This window comes from Syngnathoides biaculeatus, chromosome 5, assembly GCF_019802595.1.
Source record: "Syngnathoides biaculeatus isolate LvHL_M chromosome 5, ASM1980259v1, whole genome shotgun sequence".
NCBI lineage: Eukaryota > Metazoa > Chordata > Actinopteri > Syngnathiformes > Syngnathidae > Syngnathoides > Syngnathoides biaculeatus.
In genome coordinates, this window is record NC_084644.1 from 11,137,412 (window position 1) to 11,154,057 (window position 16,646).

Below are 16,646 nucleotides of genomic sequence, written 5' to 3' on the forward strand. Positions count from 1 at the left end.
CGCAGCAGGTCGGGAATGGCCGGCCCGTTCAGAGGTTCAAACTGAATAATTAAGGTGCGGTGGTGGGAGGAATGAGATTGAAAGGCTTCTTCCGTCCCCGCGTCTGAAGCCTTGGGACTTTTCCGTTCCTCCTGACAAGCGGACTGAAATGAGCTATCGCGAAGCCGTCACGTTCCGAGAGCCACACACGCGCTGGGCCGCGATGTCTGATGTTTCCTGCTCAGAATGACCAATCATGGGATACGATCACATGATTATCAATTTGAGAATCCACGCTGTTGTGTAACTTTCCAGTTTCCATGTGGCGAATACAAAAGTCATCCATTTTCTACGGTCCTTGTTTTCGTTTTGGCTGGCCGGTGAGCTGAGGTCTTTCCCAGTTGACTTTTACAGATAGAATTGGGGTACACTTCGGACATTTTGTCTGTATGTGCCCTGTGATTGTCTCCAACATATTAATTTGCTTTTGGAAAGATGGGGTAAAGCTCAAACTCCATCCAGGAAGCCCCAACGCAGAACCTCTCAACTGCGAGGCAGACATGCTAATGAGTCGACGACGCGAAGAAGCATTTCCACGTTAGCGAGACGTGTGATAGCGACCTAAAGGTCCTGCTTATGAATGTGCGGTTGGCAATAAAAATAATAAACGTCTGCCGTAGATTTTTATCGTCCACTCTTGGCCGGGACGACACGGCCATTAAGAGCGTAATCAAAAGCGCATTTCATCTCTGTTATCTTCAATCAGCTCCGGCCAGCAATGAACCTGTGCACTCGGGCGGGACGTGGCTACTTCCTGTTGCTTCACATCACATCAAAACAGAACGTCATGTGAGAATGTTCCCATTTTAGTCCCTTGTGTTGATGAACTGGTTATTAAACTTCATATGGTCATCTTTATACTTCCGTGAGTGCAGTGATAAATTGACGTATGAGTTCAGTGCGTCTCATAACCAAGTTCGTAACTCAGTTTACTTGCACAGCAAATCAGATTTCCCCAAATGCCATTAATGTTCCACCCCCCCATCCCAAAAGCACCGCAATTTTATTATTTTTAATTTTAAACCCCCGCATATTTGCAATCCTGCAGTCTTGAATAAACATTTCCGATTTTTTTTAACCTGTCCTCCTCATTTCCCTGACAAACTCACAATTTTTTGCTGTCGTTTTTGGGCCAGGGAACTCTGTTGAAGTGAATTGAGAGGCTTCATTTCGATAAAAGTAGTGCTTTGCCATCATCTTGTGTCAGCTTGGTGCCTAGTCACTATGATAAACTGACCCGAGGAATTCCATTTAGCTAAAAATAGTGCTTTGCGGTCATGTTGCGGGATCTATAGGCAAATATTCTAAATCTTTTTTAGTGAGCCATCAGCTCCTTGTGGATTTTCTGTTTGTCCCATTCAATAAATTGTGACTGAAGGTATGACTACATTATATTTTTTTGTTTTGTTACTAAAGCGGCGGCCTATCTGGAGCTCTCTCGCAACTAAAATTTTGTCTCTCAACACAAAGCAACTTGCTTGCCTCTAATGGATGTTTTTTCTTATTTTGCTTTTTCTCTGTCCCTTTCTGACCTCTGACGTAAAAAGCCAGACTGTTTTATGAGATTAACCAGCAAGTTTGTTAGGTCTGACGACTTAATGCATTTGTCTCCGTTTTATTGTCCGAAAGCAGTCAGAACCACCAACTGTAAATAATGAACGCGTTCTATATAAATGACCAAAATGTGTGGGGAAATCGTCATGTTGCAGTTAATTGTGGCGTGGAACAGAATTTTTTGAAGTGGATACCAGGTACAACGTACGTAATGTAAAGGAAAGTCAACGTATCACCGGGTTGGATTTTCACTGTTTTAGTTCGCATCTTTAACATGTTTGTACGTTATTGTCTTAGCCTTCTAGTTGCTATTTTAGCACGTATTTTAGCACATTTCCTGTCCCATAGCGCTTCGCTCAGCTCCATGCTAGCTTTTCTCATTGCTTTAGACAATATCACCGAGGTACAGGCTAAGGGTCTAGGCCAGACACAACAGTTGTATGTTAGCATAGAGGCTATCTCGCGTTTAACCATGACACAGCAAAAAGGAAAATGTTGCCTGGGGTAAAACAAGCTTCCAAACATGTCACGTCACCAAGCTGACGGCTATCTTGAACGTGTTCAATATACATGACCAAAATGTGTGGGCAAATCTTCATGATAGTTAATTGAGGCGTGGAACAGAATTATTATTATTTTTTTTTTTTGGAGGGGGGGGGGAGATAAAAGTGGGTACCGGGTACAACTTAAGTATTTCAAAGCAAGTCAAGGTTTCCACCGGGTTGGATTTTCACCGTTTTAGTTTGCATCTTTAACGTGTTTGTATGTTATTGTCTTGGGCTTTTAGTTGCACCTGTTCCTGTCCCATAGAGCTTCACGCTAGCTTTTCTCATTGCTTTACTAAATATCACCGAGCTACAGGCTAACTGTCTAGGCCAGACACAGTTGTATTTTAGCTTCACCTTATCCCCTAAAGAGCTTCATTTTAGCTTCACTTCAATCCTTGTTTTTGACCTGTTTAACTAGCATTAGCGCTAAGTAGGGTTGCTTCAGGAAGGGCATCAGGCGTAAAAACTGTGCCAAACAAATATGAGCGTTCATCTGAGATGTCGCGCTTTGGCAACCCCTAACGGGACAAGCTGAAAGAAACTTACTTCATAACTAGCATTAGCTATGACCAAACAATAGAATGTTGTAATGTTTGCATTCGTGTACATATTTTTCCCCACATTACTTTTCGTCTTAACATTTCACTTAGTGTGGTAGGATTTCAGCATTTGTCTTAATATTCAACCCGGTCTCATGTCCCAAAGAGCTTTACGTTAGAATTGATTGTTGCATGTCACGCCACCAAGCTAGAGGCTAACTCGTGTTTAACCATGACACAGCAAAAAAGGAAAAAGTTGCCTGGGGGAAAAACAAGCTTCCAAACATGTCGCGTCACCAAGCTGAAGGCTATCTCGTGTTTAGCCATGATACAGCAGAAAGGAAAAAAAGTTCCCTGGGGGAAAAACAAGCTCATGTGAGCAATAATGCCAGAGCAGGAAAAACAACTCATGATGGAAACGTGGACGGTTCCGGGACAAACGCTATATTGTGAGCTCGGAGCCGCGGCGTTCCCGTTTATTTGCGTCCTGTGACAGCCAGCCGTGGGCTGTTAACGTCTGCTACCTTCAACTTTTCCACCTGCGACGGGAGAAAGTTTACTAATTAGGTTTTCGGAGGCTGACCACGCCAAGGTCCATGCAACAAATTGGAAGTGGGATCAGGGAGCGCCGGCCAATAATTGGGAGCACAAATCCCTTGCGAGCCACGACGGCGGACCGAGGGGTGTCAGACGGGTTGTCACACTTCCAGTCAAGCTCCAATTACCAGACTTTGAAAGCAGCTGCCACATATCGACACCTGCAGACTTTCCCAGGGTGGGAGAACGTTGATCTTAGAGTGCATTGAGGGCCTTTCAAGCGCAAGAGCTCTGGGAGTAAGTCGCTCGCCTGCCTGGCGCCTTCCGCACAGGGCATTTAAAGCCGGACTGTCGAACACAACCGTTTTCTGGTCTCGTTTAGAACTGTGAAGCGAGAAAAACAAAAAACACTCTCGGGGATCTACATTCTAAAAGCTACATTAGCATTCCCGAAGACGAGTGAAGGCCAGAGACAGAAACTATCCATACAACAATCCATTTTCTCTTCTGCTTATGCTCATAAAGACCAGGAATGACCTGGCCCTTACGCCAGCTGACTTGAGAGAGGTACACCCTGAGCTTTTCAACCAAATTCACACTCTGTCATAACCAGAATCCTCGGGCGGACTTAAATGCACAACTCGGGAGACAGGGAGGCAATCAAAGGAAGATCTTTATTCGTTCCGAGGTCGTAAGCCGGAAAGTCAGTCAGAGTGAAAAGCAGTACCAAGAGTGTCAAGCTTACGGGGTTGGTCGGAGGACAAGCGGAGGTCGGTACGCAGGGGTTCAGGATCAGGAACGAGGAAGTGCGGGAACGAAGCATGGATGGCAACGACCAGACCGTCCGCGGGGGTCCTATAAATACTGGGGTTAATTATCCCTGATGAGGCGCAGGTGCGCAGGGGACCTGCACCACCAGGGCTGGGACCGACAGGACCATGACACGCTCACATGCACCCCTATGGGCAATTCAGAGTCTTCAGTTATGCTAATGTGTGTTTTTGGATGGAGGAATCCAGAGTACCCAGAGAAAACTCGCGCACGCAGATTCAAAACCCCAAACCGCAGAACTGTTAGCAATCCTGGATTTAATGGCACCCTGTTTGAGAATCCTCACTCAACAACCTTTACATAGCAGAAAAAAACATTTCAAATGGGAATTGGACCCACACGTATTGCACATGGCAGCAAAGCGCTACGGACTAGAGTAAACAGAACAGGATTTGTCACAAGTGTCCAAATGCTGAGTGTGGTTAGAATGTAGCAAGAATTTTGAGGACCGGGTGATTGCTTCCGGAGATTTATTTTTTCTGTTGGGCGGGGCAAAAAAGGGCTTTTTAAGGAACATTTCTTTATGTGTGTGTGATATTGTCAGGAGAAAATATGGTGAAAAAATGTCTTCAAATTAGACACTAACGAAAGATGGCAGCCACTTGTCACGTTGCTACTGACTGCAAGGCTCGACTTGATAAGCAATTGTTTCACTCTGCCGCCGAAAAAGAAACCAAAATTCGACTCGTGCTTGCCGCCTTACAGTGTTGGATGAGAGGAAGGGGGTTAGGTGGCGGTTGTCGCCAGATGCCAACCAGGATGAGAAGCCCCGGGGGGAGGTTGGAGGGGGTTGGGACCCTCCTCGCCATCAGTGCCACTCAGACGGCTCTCACAGGACCGTCGCTTAACCTCCAGCTGACGCGAGTGACAGTCGGACCCCCGTCTCAGAGTCGGCCGGCCGGGTTCATCGATCTTATGCCGGCCCGAGGTCCCTGAAGCTTTGAGCTTCGACTTTACCTCCCGTGCGGGGTCTTGCCGGGATTGACGTCGGAGGAGAAGCCGGCCGACGGCGAGGGAAGGCACAAACTGGCCGTGCTGCACCCAAATCTGGAAAAAGTCAAATTTCCACATGGGAAGGTCAAGGAAACATGCACCTCATGTAGCTGCTCCGTTAATCGCTGAGAGGTTTATGAGAACGAGCGCTCATTAAACAAATATTATGTGCTCACTAATTAAACGGTGGGTTTTGTTTTTATGTTTGTCTGGCGGTCAGTCCAGGTTGTATCCTGCTTCCCTCCCCAGATGTCTGCTGACTAACTCACCTGAATTTTGTTTTACGGTGCAGGGAGTCCTCGGGTTGAGACTCTCTCGACCTAAGACGTTTCGACTTTACAACGCCCGTCCCCTGTCCGCCATTTTGTCCAGCTAATGCTTGTCCCTGTTTATGCGCCGGGAGTATCTTCACATTTTTTTCGCCCTCCTTTTTAGATATTATCACCCCAAAGAAGAAAGCTGTGTCTTTTCGCAATGCTTCTGCAACCGAACGAAAATCCATTACCATTGGAAACGAAGATCGAGATCGCAAAAAGATTGGCGAAAGGAGAGAAACCAACACCACCGAGGGTTCAATCGGTCGACCGTGGTGACAATTATTAAAGACAAAGCCCGTATTTTAGCGCATGGGAAAGGTTCCGTTCCTACGTTGGACACAATGATCAGAAAACAAGGTTCTTTGATACTTGTCGGGATGTGGAGAAGATTGAGGACCGGGTTCCTTTGCGATAGCTGAGCACAGCCTCCCCTTCTTCTTCCCCATCCACCTTTCAGCAGTAATGCCAAGTACATCATCTTATTTCAATGTATTAATTTTTTATACAAGGTATTTTGATGTGAATTCTGACTTTCATGGTGGAATTCGAGTTAAGTCGCTGCTGTAGGAACAGATCTCGGTCGTAGACCGAGGACTCCCCGTATGACAGTTTATGTGCCCTGCGATTGGCTGGCGACCAGTCCAGGGTGGAGCTCCCTTCTCTTAACTCCTTCGCCCTCATCACCCTCATAAGGAGAAGCGTAGAGAATGGATGGAACGTTTTGATGAAGGTTTCTTGTGTTCTTATACCATAGTAATGCCCAAAGAAATCATATAAATATGATAGCCTCACTATGCTGTCTTCATGTTATTTATTCTACGCATATCCTCAGTCTATTAGTGCACAAGGAAAGTTTTTTTCTTCCGTCTGCGAGCTGCACTGCGCTGTCTGTTTTAGGCCCAAAAGGCGACAAAGCAGAATAAATCCAACAAAAAAAAAATCTTTTGTCCTCTGAAGCTGATGCAACGTTTTTTTGTCTTGCGCCCTGCGAACTACATCGGGCGGCGCGTTGCCAGCGCGAGTCCGTGAGTTCATGACAGCCGCAACATAACAAGAAGAGTTGCGACAATGAAAGAATTCTTTCTTTTTTTTTTTCTTTTTTTTTTAAGATTAATAAATCCTTTTGGCTGGGATGCTCCTCCTTACACCGAGATGAGAACATTCCACAACCGCGACATGAACAAGGAGCTCGCGCGACATCCGACTAATGATAGTCATTTCGGGCCGGGCTTTGTCCCGAACCCGCTGCCCGTCTTGCTGCATTGGAGAGCGAGTTAGCCATTTTGTTGTGCTGTTCACATACGCGAGGGAGTAAACGGTGTCCTCATTGTATCCCACAATTCATCTTGAAAAATGTCAACAAATGGTCACTGCAAAATTAATGATGAACTGATCCATTGTTTCAATTCAGAAACGGCAACACGTCACAACCCAGCTGGACAAAATGTACATTTTGGGACATGTACTTAAAAATAATAATTTAACTCAAGGAACCACTATTTTTAAGTCGTTAAGCCATTTGGGACAAGCTGAAAGGAAAAGCAGCGAAAACTCAAATTATCCAAATAGGGAATGTCATTAATCCATTTCAGACTCCCAAATAAACATCTATCCATTTTCTTTGCGGCTTATCCTCACGAGGGTCGCGGGGAGTGCCGGAGCCTATCCCAGCTGTCAACGTGCTGGAGGCGGGGTGCACCCTGAACTGGTTGCCAGCCAAATCGCAGGGCACTTAGAGACAAACAGCCGCACTCACAATCACACCTAGGGGCAATTTAGAGTGTCCAATTAATGGTGCATGTTTTTAGAATGTGGGAGGAAACCGGAGAAAACCCATGCAGGCACGGGGAGAACATGCGAAGTCCACACAGGCAAGATTGGGATTTGAACCCCGGTCCTCAGAACTGTGAGGGAGACACTCCAACCAGTCATACACTGTACCCCCCTATCATGTGTTGCTCTACCATTTTTAGTCAATTTTTTTTTTTTTTTTAAATTAACCCAGCTATGGCATTTCCCATTGTGTATTTGTATAAAGTTTCCAGACCCTAAGGCACAGTTACCTGGCTGTTTTAAATATAAGTGTAATTATATTTGAACCGGGAGTACAGTAGAAATAAAGACCCTCAAGTATGGGTGTCGAACTCGTTTCTATCGCAGGCCACATTGTAGTTACGGTTTCTGTCAGAGGGCCATTATGACTGAAACCATGAAAATCTTGAGCTGACCCACCATTTTTGCACATTAAATTTATCACCAAGTTTTAGAATCAGAAATCAAGGGTAATGTTTTTTTCAACTATTGTTGATGTTCAAATGCTTGCAATATCTCAACGTGATCATTTATGATCATTTGAAATTTTGGTACAGATTCGAACAAAAATCCTGGAAGTCGATAGGCGTGATTTGCCTTAATAATAAAATCATAAAATCATGTGGCCGGCCGCATCTGGCCCCCGGGGCCTTGAGTTTGACACCCGTGCCCTAAAGCCTAATTTTTTGAAAAATGCTTCATTGTTTGGCAAACTTTTTTGTGCAGAAGTGAGTTGAGTTTTGTACCACGTGCTTTGTTCATATCAATTTTTTTTCTTCCGAGTCAATGCGATAACATTGATCAGATTGTCAGTCGGTCTCTTGTATCTAACGGCATCCCCAGTATACTATTGTTTGTTAAAATATTTACGGTATTACGGATTATACGAGACCTTGTACGTTTGCAATAATGTAACAGTAAAGATGTAATCAACAGTGCCAAGAGAAGACTTTAGACTGTATTTTCTCGTAGTTTGGGTCGTAGGTGTGCCAAAACCTATCCCAGCTGATTTTGGGTGAAAGTCGGGGTACACTCTGGAATGAGCACCAGTCATTCACATCTTGTAAATGTACGACGCCATTTTTTGTTTGTGTGTGTTTTTCTTAGGTTGGAGCTGAGTCGCGGTGGGCGGGGGGACATGTGTTCCTGCTGAGTCGTCAGTTTGGGAACCACCATGAGGCAGACGCCGCCGCCACCACCACCACCACCACCACCCCTCTCTCCCGGTTTGCCCCCCTCGTCCCTGCCCTTCCTGCTGCTCCTGCTACTGGGCGCTGCTGGATCCTTGCCCCCGCCACCCACCGGTGGCGCCACCCCCTTCCCTCAAGACCTGGAGCCCATCAACGTAGTCGGACGAGAGTGTGAGTACAGCATCCTCTCGCTTCGCTTTGTGCTGCAGCAACGCCGACTGATACGGTTTTGGGCCCCCGTCATGTTTACTCACAAAATTAGATTTTAGGGGTGGAGTCCTGCCAGAAATAGTAACAATCTGTCATTAACACCCCCCAAAACGGTTTAGAATTACCTATAGATACCACCAGATGGCAGTTTAGGACAACCTTTCTCTTAGACGGGGTCTTGGCTAAATTAAGCTTTTCCCTTCACTTCAACTTAGTTCCTTGGCACTTAGATACCATAAGATAGCCCCAAAGTCCTCTTTTTTCGGGGGGGGGGGGCTCTAAAGTGGCCACTTTTGGCCTATTGAAACCCATAAAGCACTTTTTAAAATGTATTTGTTTGAATCTGATATTTTGGTTAAAATGATTGCACATTTCCATTTTTTGTGAGTTGTACCATGACACCGTTTTCAGACAAGGAAGAATTTTTTTAAATTTCCAAGATAGGGATTTAGTAGCTTACTTCACCTACATGACGTAAATGAATGATGCAATTTTAAAGGGGTAGAAAATTAGAATTAATGGATATTTCATACACGTGATAAATTATGACAGTGAAAAACAAGTAAATTTTCTTTTTTTATTTTTAACCCCCATTGCCATAAAGCAACAATGCTCCGGGTTCAATTTTATATTTGAAAATAGGATTCGACAAAGTTTATTTTGCAAATTATGTTAAATCAAGTTAAGGTTCCTTATGATGAGCATTTTTTCTGCACCATAGTGACTCAAGAATCACATCACTCCCATACTGAATCGAATCGTTCGGCCCATAAAGATAACGTTTTTTTTTGTCTTTTTTTTTTCTTCCGAATTGCTACCCGTGTATCTAAATATGTATCTTTTTGGCATCATGCCAGAGATTCCCAGCCCTAGTTCACGTGTGTCTGCATTGATTAGTGGCAGGTGGCGATTTATTTTTAACTATATGACGCACTTTTGAGTTGCATCTTATTGTACGAAAAGCACCCTATGGATGAGGTTTTTGTTTTTGTTCAGTCCAGGATCAGCATTCACACTCATTTTCGACGAAAATTGCACTTGTGACGATTTATTGTATATTAAATTTGTACTGCTCGCCTGGATGTTGATCAGTCCTTGTTCAGCTTGGAAGGACTCCCTCCAAAACCTCAGCCGTCGGACCCCCGCCACGCTGAGAGGAAGTGACGGGATGTAATGAATGGGAGCGCGAGACCGAGGTCCGAGCACTCTAATGGATCTCGGTGGAGGCGAGGGGCCGCCATTAGCGGAAGTAGCAGTGTCTGCGCTAATAGCGGCGGCCGGCGTAATGAGAGCAATTTGTCAGCCCAAGGTCCGGCGGGTGACGCCGTTACATCACGTCCTCCCGATATGGAGTCCATAAAAGTGCTACTGAGTCACTTCGGAGTCGGATGGGGAACGTTCGGACCGCTCGGCCGATTTGTCTCCTTGGAGGGAAGAGCTTTGAAATTGAACTCCGGTTGAATGAAGGACTACAAAGATGGCTAGGCAATTAATCAGTTTTATTGGTAAGTTGGAGTTTATTTCTCAAGACAATTTTTTTAATTTGGGTTCAAACTTCCCCACCCACCCTCGCCCCGAGCTGACAGGCACTAGTTACGCTAAAGCATGGCTGGGAAAAGTGAGGAGCTTGTTTACAAAAGGAGTCACGGTTGCCAACCTGGCCCTTTGGTTGCTATAAAGTGAACGGAAGTATCATTTTAAATGCGGGGAATTTTAATATCAACAAACTGTACACAATACATCATTGCACTTGGCAAATATAATTTTAAAACAAGCTAAAGACAGACGCAGCAGTCATGTACAGTATCCCTCGTGTAAGTTTTAAGACGTTCTATGGACAGGCTCAGTGAAATTTGCCTGGATGTTCCATTAATTATACACCTTCACTAGATGCTTGAACACACGTGCCGCAGCAACACACATAAACCGCGCATTCTGCAATACTCCGAGCCATGTATTCTCAACTCTGCGATCACAACACGTATCCCTGACTGTGAGCTGGCGACCTTCCCTGCCTCGTCTCCTTTCTCATAATTCCACCACAATTCTTTCATTAGACCTCAGTGCCGCTCGGCAATTTGCAGCACAATGTGGGACTGCAACACTAAAATCCGACGGCCCTGTATGCTACTTGTAGAAATCCATTTTTTAAAAAAATGATCGCTTAAAAATATGCCAGGTAGGATTTTGGGGTTTTTTTTTTTTCAATTCGAGTAGCGACTTTAATTCACACACTACACACTACATTTTGTCTTTTAGACCTAGAGAAAGCCTACGACAGAGTACCAAGAGAGGAACTGTGGTACTGCATGCGCAAGTCTGGTGTGGCGGAGAAATATGTTAGAATATTACAGGGCATGTATGAGGGCAGCAGAACAGCGGTGAGACATGCCGTAGGTGTGTCAGAAGAATTTAAAGTGGAGGTGGGACTGCATCGGGGATCCACGCCGAGCCCCTTCCTGTTTGCGGTAGTAATGGGTAGGCTGACAGATGAGGTTAGACTAGAATCCCCTCGGACTATGATGTTGGCAGATGATTTTGTGATCTGCAGTGAAAGCAGGAAGCAGGTGGAGGAAAGGGGAGAGAAAGGAATGAAGATTAGCTGAAGTAAAACAGAATATGTGTATGTGAATGAGAGGAGTGGAGGAGGAAGAGTGAAGCTCCAGCGAGAAGAGATGGCGAGGGTGGATGACTTTAAATACTCGGGGTCAACAATACAGAGCAACGGACAAGCCGAAAGGAAAAGAAGAAAGATTGAAGCGACTTTAATTCCCGCGATCCTACGGACAACCTGAGCGGAATCATTTTCGCGTTGTTTTACGCGTGACGAGAACGACGGCAAAGACATGCCGGCCATTTCGACATCGCAAAAGAAGTCATTTGTCTTCAATTTAGCGGTGTCAAATTCATTTCGCGCTTATGGTTTGTTTCCCTCATTTTTATTTGAAAGCCCTTCAAATAATTTCCTCAGATGTCTTCACGTCAGGGGATGATTGCGCCGTGATCAGCGCTGCTCGATTAAAAAAAGAGAATTCCCAAAAAGCAAACGGGACGGACGACTTTCCGTTCCCCCTAATTGCGCTTTGTCGTCAGGGAAGCGAAGAAGCGAAGTTGCGCTCGCCGCTCGTGCTTTGTCGCGCTTTGATCAGTTCCGAGCGGCGTCGCGGCAGGTTCAGGAAAAGGACTCGGGAGGGATTTGAAAGCGGCGGGGGGAAGACTGCGGGTGAAGGTCCGGGGGTTTGGAAGGACTTCAGTCTTTGCGCGGTCGATTCCAGACGAGCATTTCAAGCGAGTCGCCCCGCTGAGAGGAAAAATTTGTGTTCATTGAATCGTGAGCCTTTCATGGAGCGACTCGACTCCGATGGGAACCTTCCGGAACTTTTGCCCCTTTAGGCCCTTCCTCTCCTTCCCGTTTTAAACGCACACATACAGGAAATGTGTACACAACTTCCAGGACACAAAACATGCTCAAAACTGAACACGACATTTCCTACTGGACGTGTTGTCTCGGGAATACGTTAAATGGATGTGCTCTTAATCTTTTGCTGACCGTGTTTTTCTCAAAATCATCTTGGGCCTTCATCAGCCTTCTTTTTTCCTTCTTCATCTTTTTCTTTGTCACCTTTGTCGTTTTCCCTTAGTGTTCTTCCTCTTCCTTGTCTTGTTTTTTGTCATTTTCTCATTTTACCTCGTATTGTCTTCTTTTTCCTTTTTTTTTCTTCAGTCTTGCTTCTTTGTCACCTTTTTCCATTTCTTTTTTTCCCTGTCTTGTCATCTTTTTGTTCTTAGTCATCTGCTATATTCTCCTTTTTTCAGTTTTGCTTTGTCCTTGTCATCTTTGTCACTTTTTTGTTCTTTGCCTTTCTTTTTCACCATTTTGGTTCTTATTAGTCTTGTCTACTGTACTAGTCTTATTCTTTTTTTTGCTTTCCGTATTGGCTTCTTCATCATCTTGTTCTTTTTCCTTTTTAGTCTTCTTTTTCCCCATTTCTTCTTGTTCCTTTTCTTCTCATTTCTTAGTTTTCTTTGCGTTTTTTTTTTTTAGTCATGTCGTCTTTTTTACTTCTTGGACTTTGTCCTCTTCTTTGTCTTGAATGTCCCCTTCTTATTCTATTTGGGTTTTTTTCTTCCATTTTCTTTTTTCATTCTTTTGCTCTTCTTTTCATCATTCTTTCTCAGTCAGTCATCCTTTTCATCATGGCCCTATTTTTCATCTTTATTCTTTTCCATTTGAATACATTTTTTCGCCTTATTAATTATGAGCTGGTCCAAGATCTGTTTTTATTCCGAGATTTTGCATTTGTTTAGTCTTATTAGCTTGAAATAGTTACATTTGTATTTCACCTTGAATTGTTTAATAAATGCGCTTTTTCCTCCCCCATAACCTACTTTTTTTTTTGTCTTCGCTCTGTCCTTTGCTGTCCTTGTCCTTTTTTTCCCCTCTTCCTTCATGTTTAAAAAATGCACTTAGAAAATGACATCTTCTTTTCTTTGTGTACTTCTTGCTTGTCTTCTGTCTTTTCCTTTGTCCTATATTTTGTCTTCACCTTCTTTTTTCACGTGTTGGAATTGTTCAGCCAACTAAATTCCACTTTGATCGCGGCATTCCCTGCAGGAGAAGCGACTAAGTCAAACGAATATGCACCGTACGTCTGGCTTGTGTTCCTGGATTTTGAATGTTTGTTTTGATTTTGTTTTTTTTTTTTTGTTGTTTTTTGTTTTTGTTTTTTTATCCCCGCAGCATCCTACTTATTCCCCAGCTTCCAAGGCCTGACAGAGGACAACGACACGGAGCGTCTGGGTCTGGATTTCCAGAGGATGCTGAGGATCAACCACATGCTCTACATCGCTGCACGGTCAGTGGGGGGCCGACCCAAAACGTCACCTTTACATGAGTTGAACTTCTTGTCATACTACATTCCCACCACTAATTGTTCCCAATTATACTGGTTTGTTCCTAATGTCGAGTAATCCAGTTGGTAAAGAGAGTAGTTTGCTCAATGTGAATCAAAATTCACCTACCGTAATTTCCGGCCTATAACCCACGACTTTTTTCACACGCTTTCAACCGTGCGGTTTATGCGGTGATGCGGATAATTTCTGGATTTTTTTTCTAACGGCCGCAAGGGGGCACTCCAGTGGAAAAAGTAAGAGTGAGACCGGTGGAATATATGTGCCGAGGAAGTGACTTTTACCGGTGCGGCCCTTTTAGCGCTGTGCTAGTGTTACTGCCATGTCTCAGTGATTTTTAGCAGTATGTTGTTTTTTGTTTTTTTTTTTAACCGGCCCTGTTAGCACGGCGGCACTAGCGTTAGCGTGGCGGCGCTTGCGTTAACCTCTCTGTGTGCAGCTTTTCCACAACTGCGGCCTATGTATGTACCAAAAAGTATTTCCTTTACAAATGTAGTGGGTGAGGCTTATAACCTGGTGCGCTCTGTAGGCCGCTAATTACGGTATTTTTCCTGCGGATTCCAACCAGTAATTGACTGAAAAACTCACTATTTAGTGCCTATCTACATATTATGATCCTACTTGATTTTGACCTTTCTTGACCTTCCCACGTGAGTAACCTCGGGCCAATCAACAGCCAATTTTCGCTGCTTTAGCTAACGCTCCGCATCTCCTTTTCCAGGGATCACGTGTTTGCCATCAATCTGGCCGCGTCCTCGGAGCACATCCTCCCGCAGCAGGTAGGATCAGCCGCTCCGCGTCGCCGCGCGATCACGCCGCGCTTGTTTTCCCGATCGGGCGTGAACACCGGCGTCTCGTTATTCCGCCACGGGAACGTTCAAGTGTTTTTCAATCACGGATCCAATCGGCCCGGAGCCGTGCGCCGCCAGGGAAGCCGGCGTCATTTGTCAAACACGATTGGACTTAAATAAAAAGCGGCGAGCGGTCGGCCGCCGTCGCCACCTCATTGTATTGAGATGAGCGGCCAAGATGGATGCCGCCACCGATAAGTCCGCCTCGCCGCGCACGCACGCCTAATTTTAAACAGAGCTAATCCATCTACTGATGCTCCCGTGTGAATTATTTGTGTGGTGTTTTGTTGTGTAGTGTAGCGTGTTGTGGGTATTTTTTAGTGTCTTGTGCTTTGTTGTGATTGTTTTGGGGTTGCTTGTTTGTTTTTTTGCCCTCTTGTTTTTTTTTCATGTTTTTTGTGCTGAATTGTGGTTTGGTGGTATTTGGTCCCTTGTGTAGTGACGAGTGTTGTTGTGCATTGAGTTGTTTTGTGGTATGTTTGTCATTTTCTGGTGTCTAATTTTCTTTTGGTGTCTTACTTGGTACGATGTGGTTGTTTTGTTGTGTATTGTTTTCTGTCGTCTTTGGAATGTTGTGGTTGTATTACTTGTGTTATGTGGTGTATTGACTTGTTTTACAGGGTTGAGTTGTGTATTGTTGTGTGGTTGTTTGGTGGTGTCTTGTGGTTTGTGATTGTGTGTTTTTTTGTATTGAGTTGCGTTATGTTGAATTATGGTGTGATGCGTTGGGTTGGGTTGTTTTGTCTTTTGCTGTGACGTGTATTGTTGTGTGATTGTGTGGGGTTGTTGTTGTATGTTTTGCTGCAGTGTTGTGCACTTTGCCGGCGTGCAAGAGAAAAATGGACACTCGTGAGCGCAATAGATGACATGTCTTCCTCTTGTCACGGGCTTCTTGTGCTATGTTCAAAACTATTCCCTCTTTCCCGACTCCATAATTACTCTCAAAATATTTTTATCAAATGGATTACATATTTCTCCGTTCAGTTTGTTTTTTGGAACACTACTCTGGCACAGTTATTTACCTCATTGCTCGCATAGATACAATATATCGGATTAACGTCAGCCTGTCATCTTCTTCTGCTTTATCCTCGGATTGTTTTCCTTCCTCTGTGGTCTTTTGCGTCTTCCTCTTCATCTTTGTCTGTTGCAGCTTCATCTTTTTTTCTGCACCTCGTTCATCTTCTACTTCTGCCCTCCTTGGCTTAGCTTCTTAGCATCACCTTTGCTTCGAGCCTTCTTCTCTCCTTAGCGCCTTCTTATCATTGCTTCTGATCTCATTAGCTTAGCTTTTCATCTTAGTGTCTTCTTTTCTTACCTTAACCTCTTTTTAGCATCTTCTTTACTTAGCATCATGTTCTGTCTTTAGCTTAGCTCCTTCTTAGCATTTCCCTAACCTTGTTTTCGCCAACATTTTAGGGTAGTTGCCCCTTTGTTTGGTTTTATCTTAGCTTCTTAGCATATTTTCATCATTGTGTCATCTTAAATGAGTATCTTCTTAGCCTGACTTCATCTTCCGTCTTTAGCTTAGCTGCTTTAAAGCATCCCCTTAGTCTTGTGGTTTCCTCTCCCGAACATTTTCCTAATTTCTTGTATTTGTTTAGCTCCATCTTAGCTTCTTTCAAGCACCTTTCCTGCTTGTCTTCTCTTCTTAGCATCTTCATAACTCCATCTTCTCTTCCTAGCTGCTTCTTAGCATATCCCGAGCTTACTGTCTTCACCGCCTCCTCTCATTTCATCTTTTTCTCAGATTAGCTTCTTCACGTTTCGTGTCGAGTTCAGCATTGAGCGTTGCGATGTTTTTGTTTCATCTGCCAGGAGGTGACGCTTCATCCAAACCGCTCATGTTTTTGTCATTTTCCCAGAAGCTGACCTGGAAGACAAAGGATGTGGACAAGTGCACGGTTCGAGGGAAGAACAGCGTAAGTATCAGACGCGCACTCACTTGTGCACATTCCTTCGCATTAATCTGTTGGATATTTATTTCCTTATTTATCCTTTTCCCTCCGACCACCAGGACGAATGTTATAACTACATCAAAGTTTTAGTGCCACGTAACGACGAGATGCTGTTTGCATGCGGGACAAACGCCTTCAACCCAACTTGTCGCAACTACAAGGTACAACCACGTCATATCAATTTAATCCTAACAATATTTTAGATTTATGTTGTTTTATGTACAAAATTTGTTTGGATTGCGAACCTGTTTAAGTGTTAAAGAATATTTGTATTTATTTCTCCTGAACTTCATTAAGAACCCACTTTTACATAAATACACCACTCGCATAAAGTTAGGGATATTGAGCTTTTCGGTGAA

General features: G+C 44.2%; 1 protein-coding gene across 10 annotated transcripts in view; it reads left to right on the forward strand.

The window, feature by feature from the left end:
- sema6e (sema domain, transmembrane domain (TM), and cytoplasmic domain, (semaphorin) 6E) overlaps nt 1–16,646 on the forward strand; it is a 157,027-nt gene that overhangs the window by 104,846 nt on the left and 35,535 nt on the right. For all 10 annotated transcript variants that reach the window (XM_061819477.1, XM_061819473.1, XM_061819474.1 and 7 more), the window contains 5 exons: nt 8,278–8,531; nt 13,312–13,426; nt 14,203–14,260; nt 16,195–16,251; nt 16,347–16,448. In XM_061819477.1, coding sequence (XP_061675461.1) covers nt 8,345–8,531; nt 13,312–13,426; nt 14,203–14,260; nt 16,195–16,251; nt 16,347–16,448 — 519 coding nt within the window. In that variant the 5' untranslated portion in view covers nt 8,278–8,344. The remainder of the gene's footprint in view (nt 1–8,277; nt 8,532–13,311; nt 13,427–14,202; nt 14,261–16,194; nt 16,252–16,346; nt 16,449–16,646) is intronic.